The sequence below is a fragment of the Oncorhynchus mykiss genome, chromosome 6, assembly GCF_057628025.1.
Source record: "Oncorhynchus mykiss isolate SJ-2025 chromosome 6, ASM5762802v1, whole genome shotgun sequence".
Taxonomy (NCBI): domain Eukaryota; kingdom Metazoa; phylum Chordata; class Actinopteri; order Salmoniformes; family Salmonidae; genus Oncorhynchus; species Oncorhynchus mykiss.
Window position 1 is genome coordinate 21,687,071 of NC_143027.1, and position 15,699 is coordinate 21,702,769.

The 15,699-nt window shown below is 41.3% G+C and overlaps 1 protein-coding gene across 1 annotated transcript; it reads right to left on the reverse strand.

Moving 5' to 3' along the window:
• Positions 1-879: 879 nt before the first annotated feature.
• On the reverse strand, positions 880-14,971 carry LOC110525475 (arrestin domain-containing protein 1). The gene is made up of 8 exons (XM_021605607.3): positions 14,740-14,971; positions 6,542-6,652; positions 6,149-6,199; positions 3,307-3,461; positions 3,006-3,191; positions 2,630-2,806; positions 1,924-2,515; positions 880-1,620 (listed from the first exon to the last, which is right to left on the reverse strand). Exons 1-8 carry the CDS (start codon positions 14,855-14,857, stop codon positions 1,577-1,579), a joined length of 1,434 nt encoding a protein of 477 aa, XP_021461282.2. The 5' UTR covers positions 14,858-14,971; the 3' UTR covers positions 880-1,576.
• Between the last annotated feature and the right edge of the window lie 728 nt (positions 14,972-15,699).

Consider the following 15,699-nt stretch of genomic DNA (forward strand, 5'->3'; position numbering starts at 1 on the left):
AGACTTCAGTACACAGCAGGCGGGAGCAGCAAAATATTTTTCCTGAATATTGACAAAAATATTCTAATCTTAAGAGGTTTATCCATCAGTGATGGAGTTGACAAGCCTCTAACAGAGTTGACAGATACTCAAAACAGACATATTGTTGCTTCTAAAAAGTCAATAAACGTTTGTAAAATGTCAACAATAATCCCCCCAAAACAACCAGTATACCAGTATGTCAGAGTTAACGGCCGTTGGGGAAGCAGGTAGCCAAGTGGTTAGAGCTTTGGACTAATAACCGAAAGGTTGCTAGATCGAATCCCCAAGTTGACAATGTAAAAATCTGTTGTCCTGCCCCTGAACAAGGCAGTAAATCCACTGTTCCTAGGCATTATTGTAAATAAGAATTTGTTCTTAACTAGGCAATTCAGTTAAATAAACTTTTTTAAATCAAGACGGAGTTGACAAAAATAGCTTTTTTCTTCATTTAAGTAGTATACAAAGTAGCAATTTTGTTTTTCCTCGGTTGCTTTGACTCGAAAACCTCGTTTAAAAAACATTTGAATAAAAATTCCTATTTATCTGGGAGAGAGATTTTAGAATTTTAAACACTTTTCTGGACAGTTTGAAATTTGGATGCTCTGCTCCAGACAAGGGCATTTCCAGGCATACAGCTTTACCTTACAATTCCACTAAATATGATTATGCTTTAAAAAGTGCAATTATAAAAATAAAGTTTCCCTGTCAGACAAGAATTGTACCGACTTGCAAGAATCCCTGTCGAGCAGACATCTATATTGGAGTGCAAGACCCTTCATGTTTACAACTGATAAATGGGCCTAAAACTAGAGATGTACAATTACCCTGGCATAGTAAACAAAGCAAAACAAAAATGGCTAAACATACAACACAATTTTATTAGGTTGTGCATTGTAGAGTATCAAGGCACTGTATTTCCTATGCATAAAACATTATTTGGATATAGAACATAGTGAATTGTCTATGAATAGACAGTTTAGTGAAAACAATAAATAAACATACAGGTTACATAAAACATAGCCTGGGCAGTTGCTAGTGGGCTTCATGGATCTTCACTTGTTTCAATCATAGGTGTTTTGGCTCCCGAGTGGCACAGCGGTCTAAAGCACTGCATCTCAGTGCTAGAACCTCACTAGACACCCTGGTTCGATTCTAGACTGTATCATAACCGGCCGTGATTGGGAGTCCCATAGGGCGGCGCACAATTGGCCCAGCTTCGTCCGGGTTTGGCCGGGGTAGGCCGTCATTGTAAATAAGAATTTGTTCTTAACTGACTTGCCTAGTAAAAAAAATACAATTTCAACATATTCTTAACTAATTCTACCCTGACTTAACTTTGAAAATGTGTCTCCAGCTATAAAAATTGTTTATGTAAAAACATTACTGTCCTGAAAGCGCAAACAATGTGTGAAAGCAATCAGTAATCATAAAAAAGGTGTTGCTTAACCTGGGCTGACGTACTTAAGAGATCTATCTGGAAGCATGATCGAGTAGAAGGGAGGTTGGTTGTCATGTTCAGTGTTGCCAGCAGTCTCTCCTGTGTCATGACGTTGTTTTATGTGTTGCTGCTACAGCTCTCGACATAGCTGGGAGGAGCCTCTGTAACAGAGGACAGCGGATATTAGTTAGCAGACAAAGACATTATTACACAAGACCCACCTAACTACATGAGGTCACAGCAAAACTTACAAAGCAAAGACATAACTGTCTAAGGTGTGGCAATTAGACTCCTTCATAATGGATATTAGCCAAGACTCTCAAACCTGCCACAACTGATACATTGAGATGACAATAATAGAAACACCTTACCCAAATACTAAATATCAAACTGTGCAATAAGATAACTGAGTAAAAAGTAAATAGCATTAGCACCGCCAGTCACTACAGGAGTGTAAGACTGACCATGTGGGAGTGTTGAGGTGCTGTACTCAGGAGGCAGGAGTGGGTAGAGGGTAGGCTTGGGGTTGGTACTGCCCTCAGAGAAGAATGGGATGGTGGCACCTGTGGACACACAGAACAAAGGTCCCGTTGGGTTTTTGGCGTCACTCTGGGACTGGTTCTGGGAGAAGGTGAGGCCTGGGGCATAGCTGAAGGCACTGGGGGAGACAGTGGCCTGAGAACTCAAGAAACCAAGCTGGGAGTGGCTCTCAGTTGGGAGGGCCTCGGTCACCTGCCCCTTAGCGCCCATGACCAGATAGTCCATCTCAGCTGGAGGGGCACTGGGGGAGGCAGGGGAGGAAGTGGAGACTCTGATTCTGGGAACAGGTTTTGGGGCTGGGTGGGGGGAAGGGCAAGGGGTAGTAGGAGTTTCTTTGTCTTGGGAGGACGGCTCAGAGCGTCTGCTATTTTCTAGCTTGGTAGGGTTTGCGGAGGAGCGAGAAGGATCGGTGGTTGGAGGAGGGGGTCTGGAGGGTCGTGCTGACGTGGTATCCACTGAGATGTTTCCAATGTGGATGGGCAACAAAAACGAAGCCTCGGGAGATTTCAAGGAGATCTAAAGTACCAGGGAGTAAAGAGGAGAAGGTATTATCAAAACATGGGAGCTAAACTGTAGAGAAAAAGGGTTTCACTGTAGAGGAATGTTATCATGAAGAGAAAAGTTGCTTACTTGAATAAAGTATTCCATGTTTATTAGACCACAGTCAGCCAGAGATGACTGGGGCAGAGGAGGTACAATAATCTTCTCCTTCCACTCAGCTTGTTTGCCAGCCTTCACCCCAGCACCCTCCACCTGCACTAAAGTCCTCAAGTCAATGGTAGGCTTCTTTGTCTGGTAAGTTACTTTCTGTTGGAGATGAGCACACAGAAATAGGGTAGATAATGTTTGAGTGACTAAAATAAAGCAATCCCTTTTTTATCTCACCTGAGACAAGAATTACCCCATTGCAGCTTTATAGTGTCATTAACACAACCACACGTTGTTGAAACACTTCCCTTAGCCTTGCTTTATTTCAAGCACTGAAGACTAGGTCAGTACTCTATACCTGAATGAGACAGGCTACCACAGTCCCTGTGGTTTTCCCAGACTGGTTGTGGAGCTCTGTGGTCAGTTGGATGACCTGACCAGGCGTGTAGCCCTTCATGTCACTATGGGCCTTCAGCACCACAGTTCCTGTCTTTACCCCCAGCAGGTAGGTGAACTTCTTAGTAATGGAAGATGAACTACGTCCCTGGAAACAGGTGGGAAATATAAAGTTAAGACCAGATTCACCAATCTCCAGTGTCTGAGGTTTGGATATCTCTGATAAAGTGAAAAGGTATCAAAATCAGCCAGGGAGCTCTCACATGGATGTCAGGTACATCATTGAGGTTGAGGAGACTCAGCAGGTAGAAAGGCTTCTCCACCTTATAGTCCTTAGAGAAGCGAGGAGTGTCAATGAAAGCCCTCACTCTGTACATAACTTTTCCATAGTTTCCTTCAAAGGATGTGGGAACAGAGGCTATATGGGAATGGAAGGAGTAGTTATTTAGCACAGGATGTCTTTTCATGGTGGCAAGAATAGGCAAAAATAGTGGCAACACAAATGGACTGTATCTAATTGTTTTACAATTAAAAGACGGTGTACATTGAACAGCAGATGCAAGTTTCAAATCAGAATGGACAGTTGAGGACCAGTTAGGTTGGTTTGGGTTTCTGTGGTATGGATCACCTACATTGTTATGAAAGATAACTTTGTCAGAGGGAAAGTGAATCCCTTCTCAACTGGACAGGCAGTCTGTCGGTCAGTCTGACAGATCTTAACAATAAGTAATGAGCGGAGGGTTTATGTGATCATAGGGCTCCTCTACCTGTGAGCTATTGCATAGATAAGGCAGAATGTGATATAGTTCATATAATGATCTATCGGATTCATTTCCTTAGCATGCAAAGTGTAACGGTCCAATAATCAAGAGTCATACTTTGAAACAAAAAAGAGAAGTAGGCCATACCAGATTGTTAGTATGAATGACCAGAGACAAAACATAAGCGAGGAAGCCACGGTCATACTAGTACAGAGGATAGTATAACAAAGATAACAGGTGGCTTGAAACAGCAGCTGAAATTGGGAACTAAGCAGTTCAGCTAACACATCTCAGGGTATCAATGCTCTCAGTCCCTACCATACTAGTCAACAAGGGGAAAAGGAGGCTAATGAGCTAATGACAAGGGCACAATCTCAACAAACGCATTAAAATGGTTCATTACAGAATTATTTTTTTTAACAGACATACAACCAGTCAAAGTTTGGACACCTACTCATTCAAGGGATTCTTTATTTTTATTATATTCTACATTGTAGAATAATAGTGAAGACATCAAAACTATTAAATAACACATATGGAATCATGCAGTAAACAAACAAAAAAGTTGTTAAATATATTTGAGATTCTTCAAACTAGCAACCCCTTTGCCTTGATGACAGCTTCGCACACTCTTGGCATTCTCTCAACCAGCTTCATGAGGAATGCATTTCAATTAACAGGTGTGCCTTGTTAAAGTACATTTCATGTGTTTGAGCCAAACAGTTGTGTTGTGACAAGGTAGGGGTGGTATATAGAAGATAGTATTTTACCAAATAGGGCTAAGTCCATATTATGGCAAGACCAGCTCAAATAAGCAAAGAGAAATGACAGTCCATCATTACTTTAACACATGAAGGTCAGTCAATACGGAAAATTAAGAACTTCAACGTTTCTTCAAGTGCAGTAGCAAAAAACATCAAGCACTATGATGAAACTGGCTCCCATGAGGACCACTACAGGAAAGGAAGACCCAGAGTTACCTCTGCTGCAGAGGATAAATTCATTAGAGTTACCAGCCCACATAAATGCTTCAGAGTTCAAGTAACAGACAAATTGACAAATTTGACAAATTGCTGCAAAGAAACCACTACTAAAGGACACCAATAAGAAGAAACTTGCTTAGGCCAAGAAACACGAGCAATGGACATTAGACAGGTGGAAATCTGTCCTTTGGTCTGTTGAGTCCAAATTTGAGATTTTTGGTTTCAACCGCCGTGTCTTTGAGAGACAGAGTAGGTGAACAGATGAGCTCCAAATGTGGTTTCCACCATGAAGCAAGGTGGTGTGATGGTGCTTTGCTGGAGACACTGTCAGTGATTTATTTACAATTCAAGACACACTTAACCAGCATGGCTACCACAGCATTCTGCAACAATATGTCATCCCATCTGGTTTGTGCTTAGTGGGACTATCATTTGTTTTTCAACAAGACAATAAACCAACACACCTCCAGGCTGTATAAGGGCTATTTGACCAAGAAGGAGTGAAGGAGCGCTGCATCAGATGACCTGGCCTCCACAATCACCCAACCTCAACCCAATTGAGATGGTTTGGAATGAGTTGGACCGCAGAGTGAAGGAAAAGCAGACAACAAGAGCTCAGCATACATGGGAACTCCTTCCAGACTGTTGGAAAAGCATTCCAGGTGAAGCTGGTTGACAGAATGCCAAGAGTGTGTAAATCTGTCATCAAGGCAAAAGGTGGCTACTTTGAAGAAACTAAAATATATATATATATTTTTCTGTTTAGCACTTTTTTGGTTACTACATGAATCCATATGTGTTATTTCATAGTTGATGTCTTCACTATTATTCTACAATGTAGAAAATAGTCAAAAGAAAAACCCTTGAATGAGTAGGTGTGTACAAACTTTTGACTGGTACTGCATGTATGTATGCGCTAATAATGAAACATTTATGAACTACTTATAGCCCTTCTATAAGGGAAAGGGAGATACTTAGTCAGTTGTACAACAATGCATTCAACTGAAATGTGTCTTCCGCTACCTTAACATAAATTGTTACCTCAACCTCATGGCCACGAGTAAGTTATTTTAGAGGCTCACATCAATTACTCTGCCAATGTGCAGTCATTTGTAGCGCCATTTCCATTCTAGACACATGTCAACGGTCCCCATGGTAATCCACATCCTCAATCATTAATGTAGAGATTCAGGAACTGTACTACATTCCTCATATTACTTCTGCTGATAACGAGCCATGTCAAAACTAAAGTATCTACTCACATGCCAGGGCATGTCCGATTATAAAACATGAGGAAAACCCATATATTTTAAAGGATGTGGTGCATAGGTCTGCAAAGCTTCATCACTCAGCGGCCTTACCTGGAATGAGAAACTTGAACGGAAAACTGTGATCTCCCGGTTTCAGGGTTCCTTGGAGACAGGAAGAAAGATAAGCACCAGATCAGCTGTCTGGAAAACATTCTGTCCATTAACAATGTCTGTTGTTCCTGTTCTATGAATCACATTCAACTTTCAGGGTAGAAGGGGAAGCTCTCAGAATAGGGATTCAATGTTTGTTTACCTCATCCTTCTTGCATATGTAGGTGATAAAAGAAAATCATTACAAAAACAAAGACTGACTGGAAGGTGTGTACGTGTCATTTCAAAGGAAACAGTTACACCATAACTGAAGTGTCAGTAAGAAGTGGAAAAGGGAGGTGAATGTGGCCTATAACTGTAAACGTGAGCAGGTAATGAACCAGTTGACAGCACCTTTATCTGCCACAGAGAGCGTGCTGCTGAAGTACTGCTCTTCCACCATCCAGGCTGTGTCATTGCTCTTGCTGGTGACACCACAGAAGCCTTGGCAATTCACTTTGATATCTGCAGGGATAATACACAGAACTATTAACTTCAAAAGAAGATAACTTAAGGTCCCTAGAATGTTTGTATCTGCCATTTGTTTGGCAGATGCAGACCACAGCAATCAATTATTCACAGGCCTTTGAGGAGAGTTTACATTGAGGGAAATTTTCCTGCAAACACGTAACATGTCACACAGAACATATTCGTAAAAACCAAACTCAAATAACGAGGGATCCTAAAACAAAGACAAGTCAAACAGACAAAACAGTTTCTGGCGTGACGCAAAGCAACACACTTGAACAGTCTGTTTTCTTATGTAAGTCACATACCTGGCAGTGAAACTCAAAACACACCAAAGTCACACAAGCCAATAGGGTGGCAGGTAGCCTAGTGGTTAGAGTGCTGGGTCAGTAACCGAAAGGTTGCTAGATTGAATCCCTAAACTGACAAGGTTAAAGTCTGTCATTCTGCCCCTGAACAAGGCAGTTAACCCATTGTTCCTAGGTCGTCATTGTAAATAATATATTTTTCTTAACTGACTTGCCTAGTTAAATAAACAAATAAAATGAGCACATCAATTAAAGGGTGCTAAATGGGAGTCCTAGAGGGGATTGGAAACAGCTCTTGGCCAGTAGTGGGTTATGACCCACATTAATTAATAGTTCAATCAATCATAATTCTGGATGGAGCCCAATAACACACAGTCCTGGAGAAGGACAGCCAAGTAAAAACTAATCAAAAACTCCCATGGAAGTATAAAGTTCAGTACTCTGATATTCAGCTAAATTATACAAGTTAAAATTAAACTTAACTTCCCATAACGCCAATTGAATAACATTAAAACAATTATACTTGTTAAGAGCATGTTGATGATTGTGGGGGCTGTCCTGTTATACTTCAGTGCAGCTTTTCACATTATTGATCATAGTCTGCTGCTGGAAAAACTTGTGTTATGGCTTTACACCCCCTTCTATAATGTGGATAACGAGTTACTTGTCTAACAGAACACAGAGGGTGTTCTTTAATGGAAGCCTATCAAATATAATCCAGTTAGAATCAGGAATTTGAACATTTTTACTAACAACATGCCACTGACTGAGTAAAGCCAGAGTGTCTATGTATGCGGATGACGAAACACTATACATGTCAGCTACTACTACTGAAATGACTGCAACTCTCAAAAAAAATAGCTGCAGTTAGTTTCAAGGTGGGTGGCAAGTTATAAGCTAGCCCTAAATATTTCAAAAACTAAAAGCATTGGGAACAAAACAGTCACTAAACCTCAACTAAATCATGTGGAAATTGAGCGAGTTGAGATGACTAAACTGTTTGGAGTAACACTAGACTGCAAACTGTCACGGTCAAAACATTGATGCAGTAGTAGCTGAGACGGGGAGAAGTCCGTCTATAATAAATCAATGTGCTGCCTTCTTAACAACACTTAATAACACTTCTTATCAAGAAGGCAGGTCCTACAGACCCTAGTTTTGTCACACATCGACTACTGTTCAGTCGTGTGGTCAAGTACCACAAAAAATGACTTAGAAAAATTGCAATTGGCTCAGAACAGGGAGCATGGCTGGCCCTTGGGTGTGCACAGAGAGTTAATATTAATAATATGCATGTCAATCTCTCCTGGCTGAACGTGGAGGAGAGATTGACTTCATCACTACTTTTATTTATGAGAGGTATTGACATGTTGAATGCACCGAGCTATCTGTTTAATAAACTACTGGCACACAGCTCGGACACCAATGCATACCCCACAAGACATGCCACAAGAGGCCTATTCACAGTCCAAGTCCAGAACAGACTACGGGAGGCACACAGTACTACATAGAGCCATGACTCCATGGAACTCTATTCCACATCAAGTAACTGACGCAAGCAGTTAAATTAGATTTAAAAAACAGATTTTTTTAAAAACACACCTTATGGAATAGCAGGGACTGTGAAGCAACACAAACATTGGAACATACATGCATACACACACGATAACATCAGCACTATACATACTAGAGGTCGACCAATTAATCGGAATGGACAATTAATTAGGGCCGATTTCAAGTTCTCATAACAATCAGTAATCGGCATTTTCAATGTTATGACACCAATCATGGCCGATTACATTGCACTTCACGAGGAGACTGCGTTGCAGGCTGACTACCTGTTATGCGAGTGCAGCAAGGAGCCAAGGTAAGGTGCTAGCTAGCATTAAACGTATCTTATAAAAAACAATCAATCTTAACATAAATCACTAGTTAACTACACATGGTTGATGATATTACTAGTTTATCTAGCTTGTCCTGCGTTGCATATAATCGATGCGGTGCCTGTTAATTTATCATTGAATCATAGTCTACTTCATCAAAACGGGTGATTTAACAAGTGCATTTGCGAAATAAGCACACAGTCGTTGCACCAATGTGTACCTAACCATATACATCAACGCCTTTCTTAAAATCAATACACAGAAGTATATATTTTTAAACCTGCATATTTAGTTAAGAAATTCATGTTAGCAGGCAATATTAAACTAGGGAAATTGTGTCACTTCTCTTGCATTCATTGCACGCAGAGTCAGGGTATATGCAACAGTTTGGGCCTCCTGGCTCGTTGCGAACTAATTTGCCATAATTTTACATAATTATGACATAACATTGAAGGTTGTGCAATGTAACAGGAGTATTTAGACTTATAGATGCCACCCGTTAGATAAAATATTTCACTGAAAGAATAAACATTTTATTTTTGAAATGATAGGTCATTAATATGGTCAAATCTGGAAACTAAGGCTTGCATTTCTGTGTGTTATGTTAGACTTAATTATATGATTTGATAGAGCAGTCTGACTGAGTGGTGGTAGGCAGCAGCAGGCTCGTGAGCATTCATTCAAACAGCACTTTGTGTTTACCAACAGCTCTTCGCAATGCATTAAGCATTGCGCTGTTTATCACTTCAAGCCTATCAACTCCCGAGATTAGGCTGGTGTAACCGATGTGAAATGGCTAGCGTTTCAAACGTCAGTCGCTCTAAGACTTGGAGTAGTTGTTCCCCTTGCTCTGCATGGGCTGCGGCGATGGGTAACAATGCTTCGAGGGTAGCTGTTGTCGATGTGTTCCTGGTTCGAGCCCAGGTAGGGGCGAGGAGAGGGACGGAAGCTATACTGTTACACTGGCAATACTAATGTGCCTATAAGAATATCCAATAGTCAAAGGTATATGAAATACAAATGGTAGAGAGAGAAATAGTCCTATAATTCCAATAACCTCAACCTTCTTACCTGGGAATAGTGAAGACTCATGTTAAAAGGAACCACCAGCTATCAAATGTTCTCATGTTCTGAGCAAGGAACTTAAATGTTAGCATTTTTACATGGCACATATTGCACTTTTACTTTCTTCCCCAACACTTTGTTTTTGCATTATGTAAACCAAATTGAACATGTTTAATTATTTATTTGAGGCTAAATTGATTTGATTGATGTATTATATTAAGTTAAAATAAGTGTTTATTCAGTATTGTTGTTATTGTCATTACAAATTTTAAAAGTAATAATAAAATCGGCCGATTAATTGGTGTCAGCTTTTTTTGGTCCTCCAATAAATCGGTATTGAAAAATCATAATTGGTCGACCTCTAAATCAAATTTTATTTGTCACATACACATAGTTAGCAGATGTTAATGCGAGTGTAGCGAAATGCTTGTGCTTCTAGTTCCGACAATGCAGTAATAACCAACAAGTAATCTAACTAACAATTCCAAAACTACAGTCTTATACACAGTGTAAGGGGATAAAGAATATGTACATAAGTATATATGAATGAGTGATGGTACAGGGCAGCATAGGCAAGATACAGTAGATGGTATCGAGTACAGTATATACATATGAGATGAGTATGTAAACAAAGTGGCATAGTTAAAGTGGCTAGTGATACATGTATTACATAAGGATGCAGTCGATGATATAGAGTACAGTATATACGTATGCATATGAGATGAATAATGTAGGGTAAGTAACATTATATAAGGTAGCATTGTTTAAAGTGGCTAGTGATATATTTACATAATTTCCCATCAATTCCCATTATTAAAGTGGCTGGAGTTGAGTTAGTGTCAATGTCAGTGTGTTGGCAGCAGCCACTCAATGTTAGTGGTGGCTGTTTAACAGTCTGATGGCCTTGAGATAGAAGCTGTTTTTCAGTCTCTCGGTCCCAGCTTTGATGCACCTGTACTGACCTCGCCTTCTGGATGATAGCGGGGTGAACAGGCAGTGGCTCGGGTGGTTGATGTCCTTGATGATCTTTATGGCCTTCCTGTAACATCGGGTGGTGTAGGTGTCCTGGAGGGCAGGTAGTTTGCCCCCGGTGATGCGTTGTGCAGACCTCACTACCCTCTGGAGAGCCTTACGGTTGAGGGCGGAGCAGTTGCCGTACCAGGCGGTGATACAGCCCGCCAGGATGCTCTCGATTGTGCATCTGTAGAAGTTTGTGAGTGCTTTTGGTGACAAGCCGAATTTCTTCAGCCTCCTGAGGTTAAAGAGGCGCTGCTGCGCTTTCTTCACGATGCTGTCTGTGTGAGTGGACCAATTCAGTTTGTCTGTGATGTGTATGCCGAGGAACTTAAAACTTGCTACCCTCTCTACTACTGATGTGGATAGGGGGGTGTTCCCTCTGCTGTTTCCTGAAGTCCACAATCATCTCCTTAGTTTTGTTGACGTTGAGTGTGAGGTTATTTTCCTGACACCACACTCCGAGGGCCCTCACCTCCTCCCTGTAGGCCGTCTCGTCGTTGTTGGTAATCAAGCCTACCACTGTTGTGTCGTCCGCAAACTTGATGATTGAGTTGGAGGCGTGCGTGGCCACGCAGTCGTGGGTGAACAGGGAGTACAGGAGAGGGCTCAGAACGCACCCTTGTGGGGCCCCAGTGTTGAGGATCAGCGGGGTGGAGATGTTGCCTACCCTCACCACCTGGGGGCGGCCCGTCAGGAAGTCCAGTACCCAGTTGCACAGGGCGGGGTCGAGACCCAGGGTCTCGAGCTTGATGACGAGCTTGGAGGGTACTATGGTGTTGAATGCCGAGCTGTAGTCGATGAACAGCATTCTCACATAGGTATTCCTCTTGTCCAGATGGGTTAGGGCAGTGTGCAGTGTGGTTGAGATTGCATCGTCTGTGGACCTATTTGGGCGGTAAGCAAATTGGAGTGGGTCTAGGGTGTCAGGTAGGGTGGAGGTGATATGGTCCTTGACTAGTCTCTCAAAGCACTTCATGATGACGGAAGTGAGTGCTACGGGGCGGTAGTCGTTTAGCTCAGTTACCTTAGCTTTCTTGGGAACAGGAACAATGGTGGCCCTCTTGAAGCATGTGGGAACAGCAGACTGGTATAGGGATTGATTGAATATGTCCGTAAACACACCGGCCAGCTGGTCTGTGCATGCTCTGAGGGCGCGGCTGGGGATGCCGTCTGGGCCTGCAGCCTTGCGAGGGTTAACACGTTTAAATGTCTTACTCACCTCGGCTGCAGTGAAGTTGAGACCGCATGTTTTCGTTGCAGGCCGTGTCAGTGGCACTGTATTGTTCTCAAAGCGGGCAAAAAAGTTATTTAGTCTGCCTGGGTGCAAGACATCCTGGTCCGTGACTGGGCTGGATTTCTTCTTGTAGTCCGTGATTGACTGTAGACCCTGCCACATGCCTCTTGTGTCTGAGTCGTTGAATTGAGATTCTACTTTGTCTCTGTACTGACGCTTAGCTTGTTTGATAGCCTTGCGGAGGGAATAGCTGCACTGTTTGTATTCGGTCATGTTACCAGACACCTTGCCCTGATTAAAAGCAGTGGTTCGCGCTTTCAGTTTCACGCGAATGCTGCCATCAATCCACGGTTTCTGGTTAGGGAATGTTTTCATCGTTGCTATGGGAACGACATCTTCAACGCACGTTCTAATGAACTCGCACACCGAATCAGCGTATTCGTCAATATTGTTATCTGACGCAATACGAAACATATCCCAGTCCACGTGATGGAAGCAGTCTTGGAGTGTGGAGTCAGCTTGGTCGGACCAGCGTTGGACAGACCTCAGCGTGGGAGCCTCTTGATTTAGTTTCTGTCTGTAGGCAGGGATCAATAAAATGGAGTCGTGGTCAGCTTTTCCGAAAGGGGGGCGGGGCAGGGCCTTATATGCGTCGCGGAAGTTAGAGTAACAATGATCCAAGGTTTTACCACCCCTGGTTGCGCAATCGATATGCTGATAAAATTTAGGGAGTCTTGTTTTCAGATTAGCCTTGTTAAAATCCCCAGCTACAATGAATGCAGCCTCCAGATAAATGATTTCCAGTTTGCAAAGAGTTAAATAAAGTTTGTTCAGAGCCATCGATGTGTCTGCTTGGGGGGGGGGGGGGGGGGATATATACGGCTGTGATTATAATCGAAGAGAATTCTCTTGGTAGATAATGCGGTCTACATTTGATTGTGAGGAATTCTAAATCAGGTGAACAGAAGGATTTGAGTTCCTGTATGTTTCTTTCATCACACCATGTCTCGTTAGTCATGAGGCATACGCCAACGCCACTCTTCTTACCAGAAAGATGTTTGTTTCTGTCAGCGCGATGCGTGGAGAAACCCGTTGGCTGCACCGCCTCGGATAGCGTCTCTCCAGTGAGCCATGTTTCCGTGAAGCAAAGAACGTTGCAGTCTCTGATGTCCCTCTGGAATGCTACCCTAATACCTACACATGGATTTAGTACTGTAGATATGTGGTAGAGTAGGGGCCTGAGGGCACACAGTGTGTTGTGAAATCTGTGAATGTAGTATTGTAATGTTTAAAATTTGAAGAAACTGACATTTTGCTGGACCCCATGAAGAGTAGCTGCTGCCAATGGGGATCCATAATAAATACAAAGATCCACTTTACAGAGTCTAAAAATGTGACATTGTTGAGTACCACCGGTTGTGAAAATCAAATGTGAAGTCCTCAAAACAGGTCAGATAACCTTCCCAAGTTACTGCAGTATTGGTTATGAAGTTCTTAAGACATCAGTTAAAAACAGAGCAGCCAGTGACACTGTATTCCATATCTAAATGCATGACTCAAGCTGCTACAGCCTGATCTGTTTTTCCTGACCTGGAATGTAAACAAACCAGAGCTATAACACAAGACATTGAGCCGAAACACCCATGACACAAAACATCTGTGTTTTAAGAGGGCAATTTAGTTCTCATGTTCAATAAGGTTCAGAGAAAATGTATGTTAAAATGTGTTTTACCATGAACATATTTTTTGGGGGTTGTTCTTTAACTCCACCTACTGCCTAAACAGCAGTGGAAATATATATATATATATATATATATATATATATATATATATATATATATATATATATATATGTGACCAACTCAAAACATGTTTGATCACCCCCAGTGCAATTTTGATGAATATATTAATTATTTTGTTCTACTATAACAGGTGATAGGGATGAGGGTGACCACCAGCTGTCAATAGCTATTTGATATAGGGAAAGCCCTTTGAGATCCTTCCTTTCATTAGGCACACAGATATTGTCCCATTGAACAATTCAATGTTATATCCTACCACACACACACAGCTTGAGTTGATCATTGCCCCTTCTATGCTTGCAAATAAATGATTGGTATAAATGTTAATAGTTTGACTAATCTTGTTCGCATCGTTTTACTTTTTAGATATGGTAAAATTACAAATGAAGTTAGTCAACAGACCCCAAAAATGAGTCCAATTTGCCTCCCTGACAACAAATGAGACTTATCGCCTTGGTTTTGTTTTCCTTCAAACACATCTAAAGAAAGTGTCTGTTCGAGTAAAAGCCCTCCCAAGAACATGATACAAGTCAGTCTACCTGAATTCTTTACACATTAAAGTTAGTTGTACACGTTCATCACCTGAAAATAATACAAATACAAAGATACAATGTAGGATACTGTAAATAAAACGTCACAAATCACAATTGCATAACCATTGTTTGCTTCAGTGGAACACTAACGCTACTTCCTTGTCCGAGGAGACGACAAATTCACGACAGGTGAAAGAAAGTTAGCAATGATTGTTAAATGGTGACGTTTTCCAGAACCCTACCTTTACATAGCAGAGCTTCGGTGGTTGTGATTTTCAGAGTGCCTGAAAGTGACTCTCCAGGACTATAAACAACTTTATTGTCTTTAAAAGTTATGTCGAATTCTTGGAGTTTTCCCATGTTTTCCACCACGAGAAGGTGGCACCGACAACTGAATCACCTGTGCGCACTACGCAGTAGTGGCGTTTTCTTCCCTGTCCAAGTTGATCCGCCGTGACGTCACTAACAGGAAACAGCTCTTTTTATTTTTTATTTTTTAGCGTCTCGTATTAAATAAAAATTAAACATAAATATATAAATATATCTCACATAAAATGTATCTCACATGTATCTGTTAAATACGTATTTAAATGTTATGCATGTGTCCTTTTTACTGTAAACAAAATATCATATATTATTTTTCAATGGTTAAATCCATTTGAATTCCATCACTTTTTGACAGCACCCCTTTTGTTTGAAACGAAACTTCCCAGAAGTGGTCAGAAAGTGACTTTTGGACCTGAATTAGATAAAGGTGCTCAAAGTTGACCCATTTTGCATACCTCACGCTAGCTTTAGACATCCACGTCTTCATCACTAGAAAATATAAACGTTTGAGTTTAATATCATTAACACGTTTATTAATAAACATTGTAATTTTTTACCTTTTACGTCAATTATTTATAAACGTGTAAACTTGAAATATTCGCATATGTTTCGTTTAGACGCTATTTTACATAATCTGAGTTTTTTATTTATTTTTATGTGCCCCATTGGTTGAGACACATGCTCTTGACTACAAAGTGGGCGTCCGTTTAATCATAGAAATATAATTAATAGAATTGACCTATCCTTTCATACCACTGCAATTGATCTGGTACACCAGTGGTTCCCAAAATGTTATAGTCCCTTACCTCTTCAAACATTCAACCTCCAGCTGCATACCACCTCTAGCACCAGGGTCAGCGCACTCTCAAATGTTG

Excerpts from the sequence above, each read along its gene's own strand:
- LOC110525475 (XM_021605607.3), bottom strand. The coding sequence starts at position 14,857 with ATGGGAAAACTCCAAGAATTCGACATAACTTTTAAAGACAATAAAGTT. Across the intron at positions 6,653-14,739 it reads CGAAGCTCTGCTATGTAAAG|ATATCAAAGTGAATTGCCAA; the intron begins GTAGGGTTCTGG and ends TTATCCCTGCAG. Across the intron at positions 3,462-6,148 it reads GTTCAAGTTTCTCATTCCAG|CCTCTGTTCCCACATCCTTT; the intron begins GTAAGGCCGCTG and ends ATTCCCATATAG.